This window comes from Rutilus rutilus, assembly GCF_951802725.1.
Source record: "Rutilus rutilus genome assembly, chromosome: 1".
Classification (NCBI taxonomy): Eukaryota; Metazoa; Chordata; class Actinopteri; order Cypriniformes; family Leuciscidae; genus Rutilus; species Rutilus rutilus.
The window spans coordinates 68,773,544-68,796,361 of NC_140209.1; the positions used below are offsets into that span (position 1 = coordinate 68,773,544).

Here is a 22,818-nt window from a genome sequence, read left to right on the forward strand (position 1 = left end):
CAGATGTGATGAAACTGACAACTCCCATGCAGTGATTTAAAGCCACAACTGGTGGATTCAGCTCCATGGCCAGCTTCGCAGCCTACTGAATTGTTTGTGATTCCTTAGGCGGCCATGGAGCTGAATCCACCTGTTGTGGCTTTAAATCACTGCATGGGAGTTGTCAGTTTCGCTCCCTGTAAACTTTCGACATCTGTGGCATTGTGCTGTGTGATGAAACTGCACATTTTAGAGTGGCCTTTTATTGTGGATAGCCTAAGACACACCTGTGCAATAATCATGCTGTCTAATCGGCATCTTTATATGCCACACCTGTGAGGTGGATGGATTATCTCGGCACAGGAGAAGTGCTCACGAACACAGGTTTAGACAGATTTGTGAACAATATTTGAGAGAAATAGACCTTTTGTGTACATATAAAGTTGTAGATCTTTGAATTCAGCTCATGATAAATGGGGGCAAAAACAAGTGTTGTGTTCATATTTTTGTTCAAAGATCTAAGACTTTTTATATATACACAAAAGGCCTATTTCTCCCAAATATTGTTCACAAATCTGTTTAAATCTGTGTTAGTGAGCACTTCTCCTGTGCCGAGATAATCCATCCACCTCACAGGTGTGGCATATAAAGATGCTGATTAGACAGCATGATTATTGCACAGGTGTGTCTTAGGCTGTCCACAATAAAAGGCCACTCTAAAATGTGCAGTTTCATCACACAGCACAATGCCACAGATGTGATGAAACTGACAACTCCCATGCAGTGATTTAAAGCCACAACTGGTGGATTCAGCTCCATGGCCAGCTTCGCAGCCTACTGAAATGTTTGTGATTCCTTAGGCGGCCATGGAGCTGAATCCACATGTTGTGGCTTTAAATCACTGCATGGGAGTTGTCAGTTTCGCTCCCTATAAACTTTCGACATCTGTAGGATTGTGCTGTGTGATGAAACTGCACATTTTAGAGTGGCCTTTTATTGTGGACAGCCTAAGGCACACCTGTGCAATAATCATGCTGTCTAATCAGCATCTTTATATGCCACACCTGTGAGGTGGATGGATTATCTCGGCACAGGAGAAGTGCTCACGAACACAGGTTTAGACAGATTTGGTAGAAACAGGCCTTTTGTTTACATATAAAAAGTTGTAGATCTTTGAGTTCAGTTTATGATAAATGGGGGCAAAAACACAAGTGTTGCGTTCATATTTTTGTTCAGTGTAGTTATTTTCAACACTGCTCTGTGTGAATTATACCAGCAGCTCAGGAGCATTGTATAAAATTGTATCTGCATTGGGATTTCCTTGTGACACCTTCTTACTCCCAAGTGCTCACTGACCTCTTACAGACTAAACTCATTACAATGTAACACTGTCGCTCATAAGCTAATAACGACATAAATGGACAGGAAAACACTCGTCTATAACTGTAGACGGTAAAAGAACAAGCTGGAATCTGAAGAATTAGTTGACTGAAGAATCAACAACAACTGACAACTACTATAGATTTCAATCCACAATGACCTGATATGCTAAATCACAACTCATTGACGTGATATCCTAATCCACAACTGAATGATCTGAAATCCTAAACTACGACTCAATGGCCTGATATCCTAAATCATGACTCAATGATCTGATATAGCCTTTGATCATACAAAACTGGAATAAATGAAGTGCATCATGTATTTTGGAACTACATCAAACTTTAACCTCTCCCAAATATTAATAAGAGCACAAGTGTTGCATAAGATAATATATTTGGTAAAATGCACTCCTACTATAAAACTGACCCTGTCTCTCTGAATCCTTTACCTTTGAACTAAAAAAGACTTGAATGCAGTCTTTTGAATGCAGTCAAAGACTTGATGTTGAAAGCATTCACTATGGGAAAACATTTAAAATTCCCTAAAATCTGACCGTTTTACATTTAGCCATGTACAACTTTATACTTTGGGAGTACTTTACACTTGCAGATCAGGAGCATAGCTCAAATTTTTCTTTGCAGGGCAGATATCCGGTTTTTGATGTAAAATTTAATAGCCAGCCAGTCCCTCCGTTTTAGGGCTTCAGGCTCAGATTTGAGGCACAAATCGCAGGCAGCCTTTCCTGGAACACGACAGGATTCAATGAAGTGCATCATGTGTTTTTCGACCGCATCAACCTCCACCTTCTGCCAATTCTTTTTCTTGACTGGTTTGCGACCTAAATGAGAATGAAATTACTGAACTTAAAAGCAGAACAAATTTATAAGTTTTGCTAGCATTCTCACAACCCAATAACCAAACCCATAAATAAATCACCTGCCAAAACAGTTCCTTTAAATTAAACTGAGTTCTTCACTACAAATACTGTTAGAGAACACCAGCACTGTTTCAGTTAATCAGATCATTCACACAAGTCACTCACCATTTTTTTTAGATAATTGGATAGCTTGAGAGTTTTTCTTTGTCTCATTTTGCATCTGACTGCCTGAAGCAAATGGTGACTTGGCTGTGTCCTCAACACAGTCCTTGTTCCTTGGATGCTGACTTTCATTTTGAGATGTCACACTGCACAAGGGTGGCTTCACCACACAATCTGTTAAATTAAAAAGAACAAATATTGCACGTGAGCTAGGGTGTAATGACGCACATATTCGTATTGAACCATTCGGTACGAGGCTTTCGGTTCGGTTTTCGGTACGCATTGGACCATTTTTCCTGCCAACCAAAATTTCGTTATTTCAAATGTAGGCGCGTTGCCTGGCATACATGTAAGAGACGCCGGTGCGACCACAACATTGCCCAACATCAAATGGCTAACGTAATGCAAGCGGAACGAAACTGCTCGTTATTGTGTGGTTGACGGACCGTTTATCAGTTTTAACCAAAGCAGTGCAAGCCGATCTTGATCAAGCAACACTGTTACTACACAGCGATAGTAAGAGATCCAGTAAAGAAAGCATTTTAATTCGCCACAGAAGTCATAACATCGCTGTGTGATATAGTGAGAAACATTCACATTTCTCCGTTATTAACGGATCAAACAGTGCTGACGTGGAAACCAGAAGAAACATTGTGGCATGAATGAACTATCCAGTGTCCACAGATCTGCAACATTCACCGTGGATTTACTGTAGTAACACTCACTGCAAGGTATGGAAGTTTGTCAGGAATAGTGCTATAATGCTTTCAAGTAACATTACGTCGGTTTTATTTTGACATTATGAATACATTTGCTGCCCTCAAATATTAATCTGAACTAAAATAAACCTTTGTTTATAACTACTACAATATTAAATTTCATTTTTTCACTGTTTTGTTTTATATGCTCCTAAGAAGAGTCAATTATAGCTCCAGAATTGCTCAAAGTAAAAAAAAAAAATCATACTTTATGATGTTAGTTTTAATTAAAAAAAAAGAATAAAAAAAATAAATCAAGGAAATTTCTCTGGAATTTCGTTCTTTTTGCTGTATCGAAAATGTATCGAACCATACCGAACTGTGACAAGTGTATCGTATCAAACCGAACCGTGAATTTTAAAATTGAAACTTAGCCAGTCAATTTTCATTTTACAATGATCTTCTCTCTCTGTGTGCGTGCGTCCATGTTTGTGAGAGAGCTCGCGCAGCACTGAGACAACGGTACTTTTTAATCCATAAGTAACTAACGCGCTAGTTTTCATACAAAATAAATATGTAACATAATTAGGTACTTTAGTTATAATTAAAACAATAACGTAACACATACGTTTCTCAACAATGAGAATGAATAAATAAACGCCTGTTTCTCCAGGCTCGCGCTTATCGGTAGGCTAATCCACAAATCACAGCACTTTCATAATCACTAAACCATAGCGATTTCAAGATTTATCAGACTGATCTCATGAAATGGCGTATGTATGACACGCCAATTCGATTTCCATTTTTGGCGTGCTATCAACACGCATAATCGCTTTTTAGCGTGTTTATCAACGCCGTTGACCTAACGTTACATTACTGTATAAATATGACCTACCCCAAATTAGGGATGGGACGGTATGGAAATTTAATATCACGATTATAGTGACCAAAATTATCACGATTATCAATAATATCACGGTTTTGTTAAAACGAGATGAAAGTGTTTAAAAAGAGTTGATGCTCACACTTAAGACATTTTTACATGTTTTATATTTGAAAATCAACAAACAACAACTAAAACAAGCAGCTCTATACACTTTTTAAGGCATTTCCTTCCTTATAATGACGGTTGTCAATAGCAACGCATTATAACACAGCACACATCCATTGTAACGGCCACCTAGTGTTAAGTAGTGTTCATGACATGAATTTGGATGTGCCTTTAAGATAACTTCTTCTATGGCGTAAGTTATTGCATGCATGCTGTTTTTATGTGAGCGCGCACGCACATTGAGAGTGAGAATGCTCGCGCAAAGAGGAAGATGACCGCTCTACTGCTGACCGTTGTTTTATTATAATGTGTTTACTTCCCCTTTGATTTGTCGCGTGTTTTAGAGTGTTTTCTTTTCCCTTTTAGCATTCGCTCTTCGACATGTATGAAGAGTGTGCTTAACTGAGAGAAAACATCTATAAAAGTCTCGTTGAACTACCAGTTCATTTGCACTGTCATGTATTCTTCATCTGGGCAGACTTCAAACTCTCTGACAGACGTTACAACATGTATCACAACGGACGCGCTTTCTCGTTTCATTCAAATAGGCTACAACTTGCCGTCTTGCGTCTCCGTTTTTAATTGTATTGAAAATTAAATCAGAGTTGATTTATTGTTTACAGAGTTTGATAATATTGTTGTGATCATTTTGTCTGAACGATTGTTTTGTACGCTGTAATAATGGATTTATAAACAGATAAGATTTAAAACATTTATCTCAATTCAATGTCCCCGTAATTATGTGGTAAAACGTGTATAATGAATAAATTATTATCCCTTAAATGTCACTCTTAATAGTCTTGTTTGAACTTGTTTATTATTTGTCTTTGGCTAAGCCTGCTGCGAACTTTTCTTTGCGGAAGCTTCACGTTTAGGCTATTTCAAGTGATTGATATAAAATAATTCAACTTAAAACAACATTTTATGCCCAATTATTGCCCAGACGTAGTTTTGGTATTAAGGTCAAAGTTAACTTGCCTTGCATTCGCTATACAACAGTCGGTGATGGTCACACAAGACGACTCGGCAGATCTGAAGTTTCCCCCTATTGCAGCGACTTCTTGTGCATGTTCTGCTGACATGGTGACCATCCTCGATTAAGTTTCCCTCAGGACTTTTGTTAAAGCCAAAATATGACCACACCTCAGAATTGATTATTTTAAAAGGCTGAAAAATCTCCCGAGCACGGTCACTGCCTTCCGCAATTCCTTCTTGAATAAAAAAATAACATTGCGCGCTGCCGCTGCGCCTGCGTCAGACTGTTGCTGGCTGAACAGGATATAAAATCACGATAATCAAACACGGTTTTAATGATAATTAAATTTTAAACGATATTACTAACCGTCAGTACATTTTATCGTGGTTTATCGTGAAACCGGTAATCATCCCATCCCTACCCCAAATCCGTCCCTACACCTACCCGTCACTGGGGTTAATACCATGTATAGATTATAAATGTAAGATCCCTTAACTCTACTCCCACACCTAAACATACCCATTTTATGGACAATATTAAAATGATAAAACGTAATGGACAGATATGTAGGAAAATGGCATTTTTATGAACAATATGGCATTAAAAGATAGTTTGAGCCACGAATCCTACCCCTAAACCTAACCATAACCATTTCTTAAAACTACCTAGGCAACAATTATAAAGAAAAACAACAGACAGACGAGTATAATCACAATAATTTAATATACTAACCTTACAACACAACATTGATTCACAAAATACACCAATTTTATTAGCTTGATGTAATCCAAACCTTCAGAATCCATTATTTGCAAGAAAAAGATCCAAACTTGGCCCTTTATCCAGTAATCGTCATCTTGACCGTAAACGTCAAACCCCGCGCTTGTTATGAATTCAAATTCAAAAATTGCGCCCTCAAGAAGCGTTACGACAGGTTACTATGGTTACGGCAGTAATATCAAACGCTCATTGGCTCTCGCCTCGCCTGCTTCGTCACAGATTGCGTCATGCACATTCACATTTGAAATGACGCGTGCACTGCCGCCGCGCAGCCCTCAGAGCGAACCGAACCGAAGACGGATTAACGTTTTCATGGATTTGAATTAATAACTTAAATTCTGCTCTGTTACCTCATACAAAACCACTGCCAGAGAGGACTGCGACACATCGTCCCGTGAACAACTTTTGGTACCGATTTTGACATTTTCTCATTAAATAAATTATTGTGATTATACTTGTCTGTCTGTTGTTTTTCTTTATAATTGTAGCCTACGTAAATTTAAGAAATGGTTATGATTAGATGGTAGGATTAGCAAACGTCCGGGGATAATGGTACGTGTAAGATTCATGTCTGAGGCTGTTAAGGACAGACTGGAACCCGCAATGACGGAAATCCGTCATAGACTTGCTGCAATTAACGGAAATCCGTCGTAGCGACGGAGAACTTTAATCCCTGCATACTTTTACTTATATACAGTGGGGAGAACAAGTATTTGATACACTGCCGATTTTACAGGTTTTCCTACTTACAAAGCATGTAGAGGTCTGTCATTTTTATCCTAGGTTTTTAAATAATTAATTTGCATTTTATTGCATGACATAAGTATTTGATCACCTACCAACCAGTAAGAATTCCTGCACAAGGCTGGGATGGGCAACAGGACAATAGGCAAGCAGCTTGGAGAGAAGGCAACAACTGTTGGCGCAATTATTAGAAGATGGAAGAAGTTCAAGATGACGGTCAATCTCCCTCGGTCTGGGGCACCATGCAAGATCTCACCTTGTGGGGCCTCAATGATCATGAGGAAGGTGAGGGATCTGCCCAGAACTACATGGCAGGACCTGGTCAATGACCTGAAGAGAGAGCTGGGACCACAGTCTCAAAGAAAACCATTAGTAACACACTACGCCGTCATGGATTAAAATCCTGCAGCGCAAGCAAGGTCCCCCTGCTCAAGCCAGCGCATGTCCAGGCCCGTCTGAAGCTTGCCAATGACCATCTGGATGATCCAGAGGAGGAATGGGAGAAGGTCATGTGGTCTGATGAGACAAAAATAGAGCTTTTTGGTCTAAACTCCACTCGCCGTGTTTTAGAAGAAGGATGAGTACAACCCCAAGAAACCCATCCCAACCGTGAAGCATGGAGGTGGAAACATCATTCTTTGGGGATGCTCTTCTGCAAAGGGGAAAGGACGACTGCACCGTATTGAGGGGAGGGTGGATGGGGCCATGTATCGTGAGATCTTGGCCAACAACCTCCTTCCCTCAGTAAGAGCATTGAAGATGGGTCGTGGCTAGGTCTTCCAGCAGGACAGCGACCCGAAACACACAGCCAGGGCAACTGAGGAGTGGCTCCGCAAGAAGCATCTCAAGCTCCTGGAGTGGCCTAGCCCGTCTCCAGACCTGAACCCAATAGAACATCTCTGGAGGAGCTGGAAGCCCGTATTGCCCAGCGACAGGCCCAAAACCTGCAGGATCTGGAGAAGGTGTGTGTGGAGGAGTGGGCCAGAATCCCTGCAGTGTGTGCAAACCTGGTCAAGAACTACAGGAAACACATGATCTCTGTAATCGCAAACAAAGGTTTCTGTACCAAATATTAAGTTCTGCTTTTCTGATGTATCAAATACTTATGTCATGCAATAAAATGCAAATTAATTACTTAAAAATCATACAATGTGATTTTCTGGATTTTGTTTTAGATTCATTTCACTCACAGTTAAAAAGTACTACCTATGATAAAAATTACAGACTTTTACATGCTTTATAAGTGGGAAAACCTGCAAAAACCTGCAATCAAATACTTGTTCTCCCCACTGTATATATTTATATATTATGCTTAATACTCTGGCCACCTTCTTATAATATGGTAATTGATAGAGATGGTGCCCATTTTCTTTTGCACATCCTTACATTTTATTTTTTGTTATTTATTATTATTTCTGCATTGTTGGAGTTGGAGCCGGGAACAATATTTTCACTCTACATGCAAGAACACCTGCAGTCTTCTGATCATTTGACAGTAAAACTTGAAACTTTTCAATTTTGACTAGTCAGTTGGTTGAGAGGTTAGATTAATTTGTTTACAAAAAAACAAATCTGCAAAAAATCTTGCCAGCCCTACACTGTAAAAAATATTTGTCAGCTTTGGGTCATTTAAGGCCTGTGAATCTCAACCAAAGTTCCTTCACGCTCTGACCATCATGATATAGATAAACGCAGCCTAATTTATGATGTTGGAAAGGAATTCAGAAGCTGCTGCTTTATATTACCTCAAAGCTAAGTTTACACCCCATTCTAGGTCGAAGCAGGAGTTAGGATTTGGCATAGTAAAGAAAGGGAACATTTCTTTTTGATAACCCAAATTCTGTTAAAAGTGTAGTAAAAATCATACTCAAACTTAAATCATATTTTTCTGGAAGCAAATACCTCAGACAGGAAAAACTGATGCAGACATGCATCTACAAATACAGCAAGTATTGAAATAGGTACCTGGCATGTTTTCCTCCAGCCTGGCCTCTTGGATTTCTTTGTCACACAGGATTGTCTCTAAAATAAAAAGAAGGCAGGTAACAAAACCATCAGAGCGCTATTCGGAGTGTACTGGAAAAACAATATCTGCATTTCCTTATTTGTCTAATAAAAAGGCATTGGTACCATTTGGGGCGATGTTGATATCATCTAGGGTCATTCCTTTAAACTCAGACAAACGCCCCTGCTCAAGGGCCATGAGAATCTTGCTGATCTTCGCAAGCTGGAGAGTGCCCTCAGGTAAGCGATAGAACTGGCGATGGACTCGGATGTCATGGCCAAGGAAATCTGCCAGTTGGTCAAGCTCTGTGTCATTGAGATTGAGTACTTTTGAGAGTGTAGCAACATGCTTCCTGAGCTTTGTAGAGGTGAGTGAGAGAGGGTTCTTGGCTCCACAAGCTTTCACAAAGTAACGAATGCAATCTGACCCTCTGTAGTGGGACACTGCATATGGACGTGCAAACATGTATGAGTTGTTATCAGCCACTCCACATTCTATTCTTTTCTCCACAAGCAAATTAAGGGAATCCACCATCGCAGGGGTTAAGAGCACAGGCACCTTCCGCCCTCTCTTCCCTCTAATTTCAAGTCTCACAAAATGCTTGCAGAGACTTTTCTCTAACTCAGAGAGAGCTACATTGACATCTTCATGAGGATCTGATTTGTCTCTTAGGATGAATGTTGAAAGAAGCATTTTGGAGACTTCCCCTTCTCTGCGCCTGTTGAATAAAATAACTTGTGCCAGAGTCACTTTTGTCAAGTTAGCCCAGTTGCAAGAAGAGCACTCTGATGTCAAGTCACTGTAGAACTGGCGCTGCTTGTCATCCAGGTAGCAATGCAGAGTTTTTACATCTTCTGTAAAAGGTAACAGCTGTGGGGAATTCCACTTGGACTCTGTTAGGCCCTGTAAGGCTTTGGCTGATATAAGCTCATTCCACCTGGCATCATACACTTGACGAAAGCAGCGAGCCGCTGTTGCACCATCATTATCACCTTTCATCATTGCATCGGTTTCAAGGAGCATGGACACATTTTTCAGTCCATGTCCAAGCTTTAGAGCAAGTGTTGCAGTTTTGTATTTGCTAGTTTCCTCGTTAAAACCCGCTGTGTGTCTTACTGCAGTAACTGCTAGCATGAAGTTCTCTGGTGTGACATAATCTTTGATAGTTTGCAGTGGTGTGACCTCTCTACCATGTAAACACAGCCGACCAAGCTCCCTCAACTTTTGCCGAATGTATTCATGCTTGCTGACATCCGCTCCAAGCCTGTTATATAGATGTTTTCCAAACTCCATGATGCAGTGATCATTTTTTACTTCAAAAGAGATATCATCTTGTGTCATGTTGCTCACCAGCTTCCAAACACTTTCACTAACCGCAGAGGGTGCCGGTTCAGCAAACGCACAGAGGGATTGGACTCTAGTTTTTCCAGGTTTAGATTTAACACTGCTAGGTTGGAATTTACAGCTCTGCATGTGTCTCCAAAGCACTCTTTTCATAAACAACCCTTGACAGTACACACAATGAATAAAGTCTTGACCTTCACACTTATTTTTTGGTTGTTTGAATGGAACAAGAATTCCAGACCCTGTTTTTATAACTTCAGCATTATGTGCAAAGTTTCCTTTGTTTCTCAGAAATTCAAGCTGCAATTTCCTTTGATGGGATCCCTTTGGAAAACTCAATGCTCTTGAAACCTCTATCTCTTTTAAGTGAACACGCTCCAAGTGCCTAGATATTTTTTGGACCGCTGATCTACAATATAGGCAGTACTGTCGCTTGTTGTACATTCGAGCTCCATTACTCGTTCTGACGACAGCAGGAACAAGTACTGATTTACCTGATGTGGTGCTGTCAGGAGCATTATGTTGGCTTTGTGTTATAGCAGCAATTCTGTCATTGTCCTGGAATTTAGCAAGAGGTGTCTTGAATTTGCGCTTGCATGGAAGTACTGTTGCATCAGCTTGACTTTTTAATGATAGTTCTTTGCTCACGTTACTATCCGTACTATCCCCACTTGTGGATGGAACATATTCTTCTCCACTGTCCTGGCTTGATTCGCTTAATTTTTCAGATCCAGCAGAAATCTTCTGATTAACCTATAAAAAACATAACAAATAAGCTACACAACAAACAACTAGGTTTTTCCAATACAACAGGAATAGCTTAATTATAGCTACACAGATGACTACACTGATAATGTATAAATCTAAATATTATTGGTTAGAATTGTTTTCCATTTTTAATATGGCTGAAGCCTGTTGTTGTTGTTCACAAAAAAGTCACAGAATGCAAATATAATTATGTAAGAATACCTTATATTATCATGCGCATTCTCGTCTCTGATGTCTATTATTTTAGTTCTTGTAAGTCTACATTTCTTAATTTTGTACAAAAAAATGCATTTGAGTAAGAATTCGCTTTTGATATATCTCTCTTGATTGAAATAAAAAAAAATCACGTGGGTCTTAAACAATAGGAATGTATTACAATTGTGTTCATAGTAACTGGCTAAGTTAAGCTACTCAATGGCTTCATTGTTTTGAGAGACCTTGGACCCTATTTTAACAATATAAGCGCACAGCTTAGCACAGTACACATTTGAGTGTGTCCAAATCCACTTTTGCTAGTTTGATGGTGGAAAAGAGTGGTCTAAAAGGGTTGTACTCTGTTGCATAAATAATAATTAGTTGTGGTTTGGGCGTAACATGCAATAATCCAATCAGAGTGTCGTCTTTAAGAGCTTTTCATTCCCTTTAAGAGCCAGGCCCGTTTGTACCATGGCACATTGCTATTATGATGGCGGATTTGCTAAGCAGTCAGGAAAGATTTGGATGACCCGTTGTCTTCTCCGCCTGTGAAACCGAGTTGGTAGAAGGCCAACACCACTTTACGAATTCAAAATAAAAACAGAAACACAAGAATGTTTTTGTTGTCCTTGGTTTCGTTTATTCTATAATGAAGTAACAGTTCAAGTGTTTTCACCATAAAGGCAAAACGAATCCCCTAGCTTACATCGATGTAAAAAAAGAACAGTTCTTTTTTTGTTTTGTTTTTTTTGTTCTTAACAAAACAATGTTTTCTCCTAGAGACGCATTTCACTGATGTGCTGTTAAAATAATACTAGAATGTGCGCTTACTGACTTTAGACCAGGTTTTTGTGGGTCAATGGCGCGATCACTTTCCGATGTATTAAGATAGCAATATGCCAAGGATTATCCTGAACACAACTCCCAGTAAGACCAGCATGCCCATGAGCGCAAAAATTAGCGCAGGGCGAGTTGCTATTTTAATGACGTGAGCGCTTGATGGGAAATTGACAACTGCATTGATCTTATACTAGCAAACACAGCTTGTGTCGGGCTTTGTGCTGCACTGCGCCGGTTGCAAGATAGAGCCCCTTGTTTCAAGCCCTGAGTATTGGCAGAATAAAAAGGCTTGTTTACTTGCCATTTAAGGATTTACTGGCAAAAATAATTAACCTACTCATTGATGCAATTTGTTGCACTGATCATGGGTAATGCATATTTATAAAACATTTCATAGTAACAGTGTAAATTTTCAGAAACAACACTACTTATCAAGGAACACACATTCTTGCACATCATGCCTTGCACTATGGGAGCTTACCAAAATGCTTCTGGACTTCCTAAGTCTTGGCAAAATTTTATGTACAACGTTTTCTTCCTCCTCATCTGTACTTGAGTCAAAACTTTTTCTTGTCCGCTTAAATTGTGGCACATTCATTTGAATATTTTCTTCATCTGGACTGTCAAAAAGCTCTTCAGACCAATTAAGAGTCTCCTCCATCTTAAAAACAATTAATGAAATGTTAAAATTTCACAGATTCTGTGGAATAATTGTACCATTTTCTTACAAAACACTACAACAGGTCAGTGGCTGATAAATAAAACTGTTTGGTGAATTCATGAATAATTTACAAATAAAAATATAGAGCTAGAGCACGTATTTGTTTAAAATGTACTTGACAGAGCAAAGCTGTCAAAGAGGCAGGCGTTTTGTAAATGGCATGTTCACACAGTTTCACCACATAAAAACATTGGACTTGACTGACGGAGAGTAATTTTAAATAGGGACCAAACATGCAATAGGTGGTGCCTATAAATGGAACAGCTATCTGTAAAAATGCTGCGGCACATGTTCTCCTTCCACAGTACTTTTACTAATGAGATGCTATAAAGGAGAAACAAATTATAAACAGGATGACATCTACTGAAAGTGCAGTTTTGTAATGAAAAAAAAAAAAACAGATTAATGAATCAGTTAATGCAAATCAGAAAGAACCAACCTGTATGCTGCTAGATGGTAAATCTGAAACGGTATCAGGTTGTGGAAAAGAAAAATATTGTCCAGAGCTGACTTCATCAGAGTCTGTGTACTCAACTAAGGAATTCATTGGTTTCTTTGTAACCTGTATGAATATAGAAATGCAATAACAAATTGTTTAAAAAAAGAGAACTTGTAAAATGGTCATAAACCTATACATTGATGATTATTCTAATGCTCAAAAATAAAGATCTGATTATTATTGAAAAACTGACATAATTATAGATGAAAAAATAATAATAATAAAAAAAAGAATCACAAAAATAAAAATCACAAAAATAATATAAATCACCATAACTATCTTAATAGAAAATCCCCTATGCTGTCAGTAACAACCAGCAATGACATTCATGGGATTTGAAGTTAGGTCATAGGCGCACAGCGAAAACATTTGTGACACCAAATCATGTTTTTGAGCCAGTAATTAAAAAAGTTAGTAGCGTAAAAGGTTAGTGTAGAGCCCTGAGACTCACCTTCAGAATTGAAGAAAAACCTAGGTTTTTAGCCCAAATGTCATACATGGTTCCCACAAGGGTGAACTAGAGAAAGTGTTTTTCAAACTACACAAACACTCTGAAGCAAATACAAATAACTACCTTGTGCTACTGGACAAGAGAAGAAACATTAACCTGGAATATGATTGCTGCTTCCCTTTTGAATGGTGAAAGTGTATTGGCATGTTCACCAAACAAGACAACTCACCTTCAGAATTGAAGGGGAAACCTCAATGACGTCTTGTACCCTTGTGTTGGAACTTTCCTTGTTGCTGTGTTCAAAGGCCACATGGGTAGAATGCCCACCATCAACCTGTAACATGAATTACATTTAATAATTGTGAAATCAAACACTACAGCAGTAAACTCATGAACAACAATATGTTTGTACTCATTAAAACAAACATTACCAATTCATGTGCAAAATCAGATGTTTAATCATCAAAAGACAATGAAATTCAATGCATTGATTTTGGACAGAAGATTGAACATTCTAGAAGACTTTTAGCAGCCATATTGATATTTGGACCCCACAAGGGTAGACCAGTCTATGTGTGTATAAACATGTGCTTATACACTAACATATGACCAAGTGGTGGATTAAATCTGTCTTTACCAAAAGAAACTCCAATTAAAAGGAATGTTTCTTGTTACAATGACAAAATCAATAAGAATTCAGAATTTCTAGAATTGATATTTGGACCCCACAAGGGTAGACCAGTCTATGTGTGTATAAACATGTACTTATACACTAACATATGACCAAGTGGTGGATTAAATCTGTCATTACCAAAAGAAACTCCAATTAAAAGGAATGTTTCTTGTTACAATGACAAAATCAATAAGAATTCAGAATTTCTAGAATTGATATTTGGACCCCACAAGGGTAGACCAGTCTATGTGTGTATAAACATGTACTTATACACTAACATGTGACCAAGTGGTGGAAGAACTCTGTTTTGGGCAATACTAAAAGAGACACCAACAATTAAAAGGATTTTTTCCACATTAGAAGAACAAAATGAATAGGAATGTAACATTTTAAAGTAGGTTTTTAGCCCAAATGTCATACATGGTTCCCACAAGGGTGAACTAGAGAAAGTGTTTTTCAAACTACACAAACACTCTGAAGCAAATACAAATAACTACCTTGTGCCACTGGACAAGAGAAGTAACATTAACCTGGAATATGATTGCTGCTTCCCACTTGAATGGTGAAAGTGTATTGGCATGTTCACCAAACAAGACGACTCACCTTCAGAATTGAAGGGGAAACCTCAATGACGTCTTGTACCCTTGTGTTGGAACTTTCCTTGTTGCTGTGTTCAAAGGCCACATGGGTAGAATGCCCACCATCAACCTGTAACATGAATTACATTTAATAATTGTGAAATCAAACACTACAGCAGTAAACTCATGAACAACAATATGTTTGTACTCATTAAAACACACATGACCAATTCATGTGCAAAATCAGATGTTTAATCATCAAAAGACAATGAAATTCAATGCATTGATTTTGGACAGAAGATTGAACATTCTAGAAGACTTTTAGCAGCCATATTGATATTTGGACCCCACAAGGGTAGACCAGTCTATGTGTGTATAAACATGTGCTTATACACTAACATATGACCAAGTGGTGGATTAAATCTGTCTTTACCAAAAGAAACTCCAATTAAAAGGAATGTTTCTTGTTACAATGACAAAATCAATAAGAATTCAGAATTTCTAGAATTGATATTTGGACCCCACAAGGGTAGACCAGTCTATGTGTGTATAAACATGTACTTATACACTAACATGTGACCAAGTGATGGAAGAACTCTGTTTTGGGCAATACTAAAAGAGACAACAATTAACCCTTTAGGCGCCAAGGTTTTTTTGAAAAAATGCTGGATTTTGACATCAAAATTTCAAAAGCTTGTGGCTTGAAAGGGCTTAAAGATAGAGATCTACTGTAAATTAGAAAAATGTTGGGGATGACTGAAAGTTTATGTGGGGGTGTAAATATACTCATCTAATTTACATATTATGACGTCATCAGAGGGCGGCCCTCTTGAATTTCATAATATTCAGGAAATAGTAGGCATTGAACTGATGTTTGAACTTATTTGCAGGTTTTTTTTTTTTTTTTTTTTTTTTATCCTCATTCTAAATGATGAGAAAAGAGGAAACTAACAATAACAGGAGAAAGTACTAAATTATTACTATACTATATAGTAGTAAAACGCATGTGAACAGTAGCCTACTTTTTGATCAGTTCATCAGTAATATTGTGGCAAAGTTGTACCGGGAGAGGCGCGGGCGGCACCATTGCGCGGCAAAGATGTACCGGGAGAAGCGCGATCATTAGACGGCCGATCGTCATTTCCAAAAGGCAAATATTCTCCTTCAGAGTCAGAATCGGTGAATAACATTTGCAACACATCCTCAAGGTACAAGTTTTTATTAGCCATTTGACGATTTTCTCTCACAATTTACTCAGACGCTCTGAACTGAACTACTTCCGCATCAATGACACGATCGCTCACTTGCTCTGCTGTTTCCTCCAACACTTTGAATAGGAACATGACGTCATTTTGGTCTTGAATCAAAGTATTACATGTCTGCCATCTAGTGGTAGGGAATACAAATGAGATATTCACCATATTAGGATCTACAGCCTGTTTTATTAAGTATGACGTCTTGTCGCAATTTTGCGACTTTGGCGCTTAGAGGGTTAAAAGGATTTTTTCCACATTAGAAGAACAAAATGAATAGGAATGTATCATTTTAAAGTAGGTTTTTAGCCCAAATGTCATACATGGTTCCCACAAGGGTGAACTAGAGAAAGTGTTTTTCAAACTACACAAACACTCTGAAGCAAATACAAATAACTACCTTGTGCCACTGGACAAGAGAAGTAACATTAACCTGGAATATGATTGCTGCTTCCCACTTGAATGGTGAAAGTGTATTGGCATGTTCACCAAACAAGACGACTCACCTTCAGAATTGAAGGGGAAACCTCAATGCCGTCTTGTACCCTTGTGTTGGAACTTTCCTTGTTGCTGTGTTCAAAGGCCACATGGGTAGAATGCCCACCATCAACCTGTAACATGAATTACATTTAATAATTGTGAAATCAAACACTACAGCAGTAAACTCATGAACAACAATATGTTTATACTCATTAAAACACACATGACCAATTCATGTGCAAAATCAGATGTTTAATCATCAAAAGACAATGGAATTCAATGCATTGATTTTGGACAGAAGATTGAACATTCTAGAAGACTTTTAGCAGCCATATTGATATTTGGACCCCACAAGGGTAGACCAGTCTATGTGTGTATAAACATGTACTTATACACTAACATATGACCAAGTGGTGGATTAAATCTGTCATTACCAAAAGAAACTCCAATTAAAAGGAATGTTTCTTGTTACAATGACAAAATCAATAAGAATTCAGAATTTCTAGAATTGATATTTGGACCCCACAAGGGTAGACCAGTCTATGTGTGTATAAACATGTATTTATACACTAACATGTGACCAAGTGGTGGAAGAACTCTGTTTTGGGCAATACTAAAAGAGACACCAACAATTAAAAGGATTTTTTCCACATTAGAAGAACAAAATGAATAGGAATGTAACATTTTAAAGTAGGTTTTTAGCCCAAATGTCATACATGGTTCCCACAAGGGTGAACTAGAGAAAGTGTTTTTCAAACTACACAAACACTCTGAAGCAAATACAAATAACTACCTTGTGCCACTGGACAAGAGAAGTAACATTAACCTGGAATATGATTGCTGCTTCCCACTTGAATGGTGAAAGTGTATTGGCATGTTCACCAAACAAGACGACTCACCTTCAGAATTGAAGGGGAAACCTCAATGCCGTCTTGTACCCTTGTGTTGGAACTTTCCTTGTTGCTGTGTTCAAAGGCCACATGGGTAGAATGCCCACCATCAACCTGTAACATGAATTACATTTAATAATTGTGAAATCAAACACTACAGCAGTAAACTCATGAACAACAATATGTTGTACTCATTAAAACACACATGACCAATTCATGTGCAAAATCAGATGTTTAATCATCAAAAGACAATGGAATTCAATGCATTGATTTTGGACAGAAGATTGAACATTCTAGAAGACTTTTAGCAGCCATATTGATATTTGGACCCCACAAGGGTAGACCAGTCTATGTGTGTATAAACATGTGCTTATACACTAACATATGACCAAGTGGTGGATTAAATCTGTCTTTACCAAAAGAAACTCCAATTAAAAGGAATGTTTCAGGTTACAATGACAAAATCAGTAAGAATTCAGAATTTCTAGAATTGATATTTGGACCCCACAAGGGTAGACCAGTCTATGTGTGTATAAACATGTATTTATACACTAACATGTGACCAAGTGATGGAAGAACTCTGTTTTGGGCAATACTAAAAGAGACACCAACAATTAAAAGGATTTTTTCCACATTAGAAGAACAAAATGAATAGGAATGTAACATTTTAAAGTAGGTTTTTAGCCCAAATGTCATACATGGTTCCCACAAGGGTGAACTAGAGAAAGTGTTTTTCAAACTACACAAACACTCTGAAGCAAATACAAATAACTACCTTGTGCTACTGGACAAGAGAAGTAACATTAACCTGGAATATGATTGCTGCTTCCCACTTGAATGGTGAAAGTGTATTGGCATGTTCACCAAACAAGACGACTCACCTTCAGAATTGAAGGGGAAACCTCAATGACGTCTTGTACCCTTGTGTTGGAACTTTCCTTGTTGCTGTGTTCAAAGGCCACATGGGTAGAATGCCCACCATCAACCTGTAACATGAATTACATTTAATAATTGTGAAGTCAAACACTACAGCAGTAAACTCATGAACAACAATATGTTTGTACTCATTAAAACACACATGACCAATTCATGTGCAAAATCAGATGTTTAATCATCAAAAGACAATGGAATTCAATGCATTGATTTTGGACAGAAGATTGAACATTCTAGAAGACTTTTAGCAGCCATATTGATATTTGGACCCCACAAGGGTAGACCAGTCTATGTGTGTATAAACATGTGCTTATACAGATGGTGGACAACCAGAATGAGACTTTTACCGCCGCCGTTCCCGCGGCGGCAAAATTGGGATGTGTATTTGCTGCCTTTTACCGCTGAGTGGCGCTGTAATCACAGACTTTGAAAAGTGTCAGTTTATTCTCTTTATGACGTAATCTGCCGCGGCAGTAATCTGAGCTGAGAGGCCACAGATAAATTCAAGATAAATATTGTGGTTAAACGAATTCAAATTCATTAAATTTAAACAAAGTAGACACGTTAAAAGTGTGTGCCCAGTTTTTCTATAATTTAGAAAGGCTATGTCAATAGGTTACTTGTCATTTACTTACATAAAATTAAAACATTTTCAGGACTTGCAGTTACTAACCGATGTTAGTCGGTTTAAGCATTCTTTGTTATATTCAGAATTAAATAGGCTTACATGTTGTTATGATTATCAATTGAATTATTTAATAAATAATCAACCACAATGCCTATTACTGCCGCAGCAAAAATAAACCAGTCGAATTTCAAAGTCGAAGCGAAATGACTAGGCTATACCGGGTGCCGCAAGTGACAGGGCAAAACAGCAGCAACTGCGGCATTTTAAAAGGTAAGTTTCCTATCTGTTTATTTAAAAAAAAAAATTTGAAAAAATAAATAAATAGGCTAAACATGGCTAAACAAGATCTTGCAAAAAAAAAAAAAAAAAAAAAAATCATTATTTGAACAAAAATGAGACTGATTGAATATGTAAAAATATAAACAAACAAAGTAGAGAATAAAACAAACTTTTAGGGAAAAAATATAGGCCTATTATGCTACAACAGAATTGGTTAACATTAACGAAAGCAAAATATGTAAAAATACATTTAAAACAAAATAAAACAAAACAAATTCGTGGCCGAATACAAATCGGTTCAAATACCGAACAAACAGTAGTAGACCTAGGCTATTCAGACCATAGCTCTGTGGTCAATGCATTAACATAGCCTCTCGGAGCTTCAAACGATCTGAGATCGAATCTCAGTGTAGCTGACAGTGTTTATGTTTTTCCGTTCTTGATGCGTAAAAATGCATCTGTTTATTAAAGTCAATCGTCTTGTTTAATTATCAATTGTACATTACAACATAAATTTGCAACATTCCAGTTGTGCCGCTGCAAAGACGACACATCTGATGAAGGAAGACTGTCAGCCGATTGCACCAGAAAATGAAGATGATGAAGCTCGTCTTTAATCTGCTAAATTATTTTTTTTGTGTGTGTGAATCATTCACGAGATTGAGATGACTGACAGTGATACCCGGCCATAGCAACGGAAGACATTATTCAAAACAGATCGAAAAAATCAGAAAAATACTTTCAATACAGTATTACTTTCAATTAAAAAATAAACTGAAAATGTAAAAGAAAAAGAAAATAAATTAAGTTTGAAAACCCATCGCACATTTCAAGGTATGAATAAAGTGTCGGGACAGTTTATTTATTTAAACAGGGTTGCATCGATAGAGTTTATTCCCTTTGTGATGCAAAATAAGAAACACAGAATCTTATTCTTGCAACATTTTAAATTTCTATTGTCAAAGAAATTGCAGCTAAATTAAAAAATCAAAACGGTACAAAACGAAAAAAGTTCAAAGCAACATAAATTAAGAACAGGCGTTTTTCTTTGCCTCTCTCGCGCTGGATATTTTTTTACTAAGTTTGGTCTCCCTCACTGCGCGCGGCGGGTCTTTCTCGAAATTAAGCATTAATAATACAGCTGATAATACTGTATATGTCGATGTGTGTCATCCACACAAATCACGAAAGAAAAAATCGAAAAAATGTGTTAATTTAATTTGTAGAGGATTTTTTTTAACTCAAACATTAACACTGAAATAAATGAAACTAAATTATTGTAATTTTTTTGGCACACCACTACGAGTGGCGCTATGCATTGTTCTAAAGCCAGGTTTTATTCTAGCATGTTGAATTAGTGTTGGACAAACGCGGCGGCACGTTCATTTGAATGAAGAGCGTTTGAGCGAACACACACTGGAACGTTAGACCATGTTGCAACGAGTGAATCGTGGCCGAGTGGTTGAACTTACGTTACGATCATATAGATGACACCGGTTCGAATCCCGAACTAATTTGGACTACTGATATTTTTATATTAGCCTATTAATGCGTTTAAACGACAAACAATAAAATCAGAACCAGTATTCTGTTGCGTTCATGGTTTCAGTGGCAGTAACAAATAGCTTTTGTTCCTTCAAAGATACAACATGCTGAATTCACCTTACAATAAAACGAGGTGGGTCGCGAATTAAAGAGCTCTGTATCTGCTAAATTGAAATTGTGTGTGGAAAACCTTTAAATACAATCAATAAAACTACAATATATAATTTAATAAGATATAGGGCCTACTGTACATAGGCTATGGACTTTTGGAGATTTTGAGATTAATCCTTAAAAGAATTTAGCCTTTGCCTGCTCATCAGGCTGGCTCCGACACTCTCCATATGAAAGACGGAACATTAACACCTCTGTCCTGCACCCCCACGATAAAGCAACTATTACCTTCTCCAAACCCCCCACAGGCTAGCTGAGTTTGCAAAACAAAACAAAGAGTTTGCCACTCGTCGTGGTGTGCCAAAACACTTTATTATAAACTTAAATATTTCATTCAAAACAATCTCAAAACGCTTTGTGACATTTTGAAAAGCCGTGGATGCATTACTGCCACTGAAACCATGAACGCAACAGAATACTGGTTCTGATTTTATTGTTTGTTGTTTAAACGCATTAATGCATTAATAGGCTAATATAAAAATATCAGTAGTCCAAGTTAGTTCGGGATTCGAACCCGTGTCATCTAAATGATCGTAACGTAAGTTCAACCACTCGGCCACGATTCACTCGTTGCGACATGGTCTAACGTTCCAGTGTGTCTTCGCTCAAACGCTCTTCATTCAAATGAACGCGCCGCCGTGTTTGTCGAACACTAATTCAACATGCCAGAATAAAACCTGGCTTTAGAACAATGCATAGCGCCACTCGTCGTGGTGTGCCAAAAAATTTACAATAATTTAGTTTCATTTATTTCAGTGTTAATGTTTGAGTTAAAAAAAATCCTCTACAAATTAAATTAACACAAAGTCGGCTATAAGAGTCCTTTATAGGCTACGTAAAAAAGCAAAGGGCTTACAGTCTTAACATTTAGGCTACTTTGCTTAAATTCGATACATTTATTTTCAGTAGGGCCTAATAAATTTGTAGGGATGTAATTTCAGTATGCTTTACCAACGCTATTTATTCAGTTAAAGTTCCAAGAGGTCTGGTCTCTATATTTCCTTCCCAGCTGACACTAATATGCAAGTGCACAGCAAAATTCTATTCTAAAAAAAAAAAAGACTATAGGCCTACTATACTGTTGTAGCCATTAAATAATCTCATTTAGTATCATATTTGGTAAAATATTATAATGTTATTTTTTTCCATCTATGTTGAATATGAAAAGTGAACAGCACGAGTAAGATAGGATGCATTATATCGAGAGATGGATATGGAGTGGGTCAGACATGATTTTGACCACTTCATTACGTTTTGTTTAGTAGAAAACCTTTCTTTAAAGTGAATTTCGTTTTCTATAAATTGTATCTTAATTTTAATCAATTTTTCATCAACCAATTGCCTGTATTTAAATAAGTAAGAGAAGCAAATATAACAGACACTAATCATGGAGGCGCCCGCGCGGTCACTTGCATTGCACGTCAGCTGGAGCGCATCTCATCCTCCTAACTTAACGAAACTCAGCGTATGCCTCACACAGACATGATAAATACATCAAATACACAAAGCTTGAAATGTCTTCAAACGAAATAATTCAAAACGAAAAGAAAAAGGCTACTCTATATAACGCCAGTTCAACATGCCAGAATAAAACCTGATTTTTGAACAATGCGTAACGCCACTCGGCCTGGTGTGCCAAAACACTACATTTTAAACTTCAATGTTTAATTCAAAACAATCTCAAAACGCGTTGTGACATTTTTTAAAGCAGTAGCCAAGCCTATATACATTAAGGGCATTGAAACCAGGATCTTAACTAAAACGCGTTCCGAGTAATCTCTCAAAAATTATGCCACACTACTCCATGTATTTTTTTTTAAGGACTGCTTTTGAAATCACTATAAATTACTATGCAATTGTATCGCTCACGAGAGCTCTTCATTTATCTAATTCCTCAATAGAATAGTAAAAATAT

At 37.6% G+C, this 22,818-nt stretch overlaps 2 protein-coding genes across 2 annotated transcripts in view; both read right to left on the minus strand.

The window, feature by feature from the left end:
• The window catches only part of LOC311295045 (NACHT, LRR and PYD domains-containing protein 3-like), an 87,822-nt gene that overhangs the window by 6,650 nt on the left and 58,354 nt on the right, over window positions 1–22,818 (minus strand). The window lies entirely within an intron of this gene.
• The window catches only part of LOC311295023 (uncharacterized protein), a 37,810-nt gene continuing 16,108 nt past the window's right edge, over window positions 1,117–22,818 (minus strand). Inside the window, exons 12-22 of the mRNA XM_084416194.1 lie at window positions 18,229–18,333; window positions 17,357–17,461; window positions 16,484–16,588; window positions 14,750–14,854; window positions 13,703–13,807; window positions 12,963–13,085; window positions 12,284–12,463; window positions 8,781–10,752; window positions 8,616–8,672; window positions 2,405–2,575; window positions 1,117–2,200 (exon numbers count right to left, since the gene is read on the minus strand). Coding sequence (XP_084272320.1) covers window positions 1,986–2,200; window positions 2,405–2,575; window positions 8,616–8,672; window positions 8,781–10,752; window positions 12,284–12,463; window positions 12,963–13,085; window positions 13,703–13,807; window positions 14,750–14,854; window positions 16,484–16,588; window positions 17,357–17,461; window positions 18,229–18,333 — 3,243 coding nt within the window. The 3' untranslated portion in view covers window positions 1,117–1,985. The remainder of the gene's footprint in view (window positions 2,201–2,404; window positions 2,576–8,615; window positions 8,673–8,780; window positions 10,753–12,283; window positions 12,464–12,962; window positions 13,086–13,702; window positions 13,808–14,749; window positions 14,855–16,483; window positions 16,589–17,356; window positions 17,462–18,228; window positions 18,334–22,818) is intronic.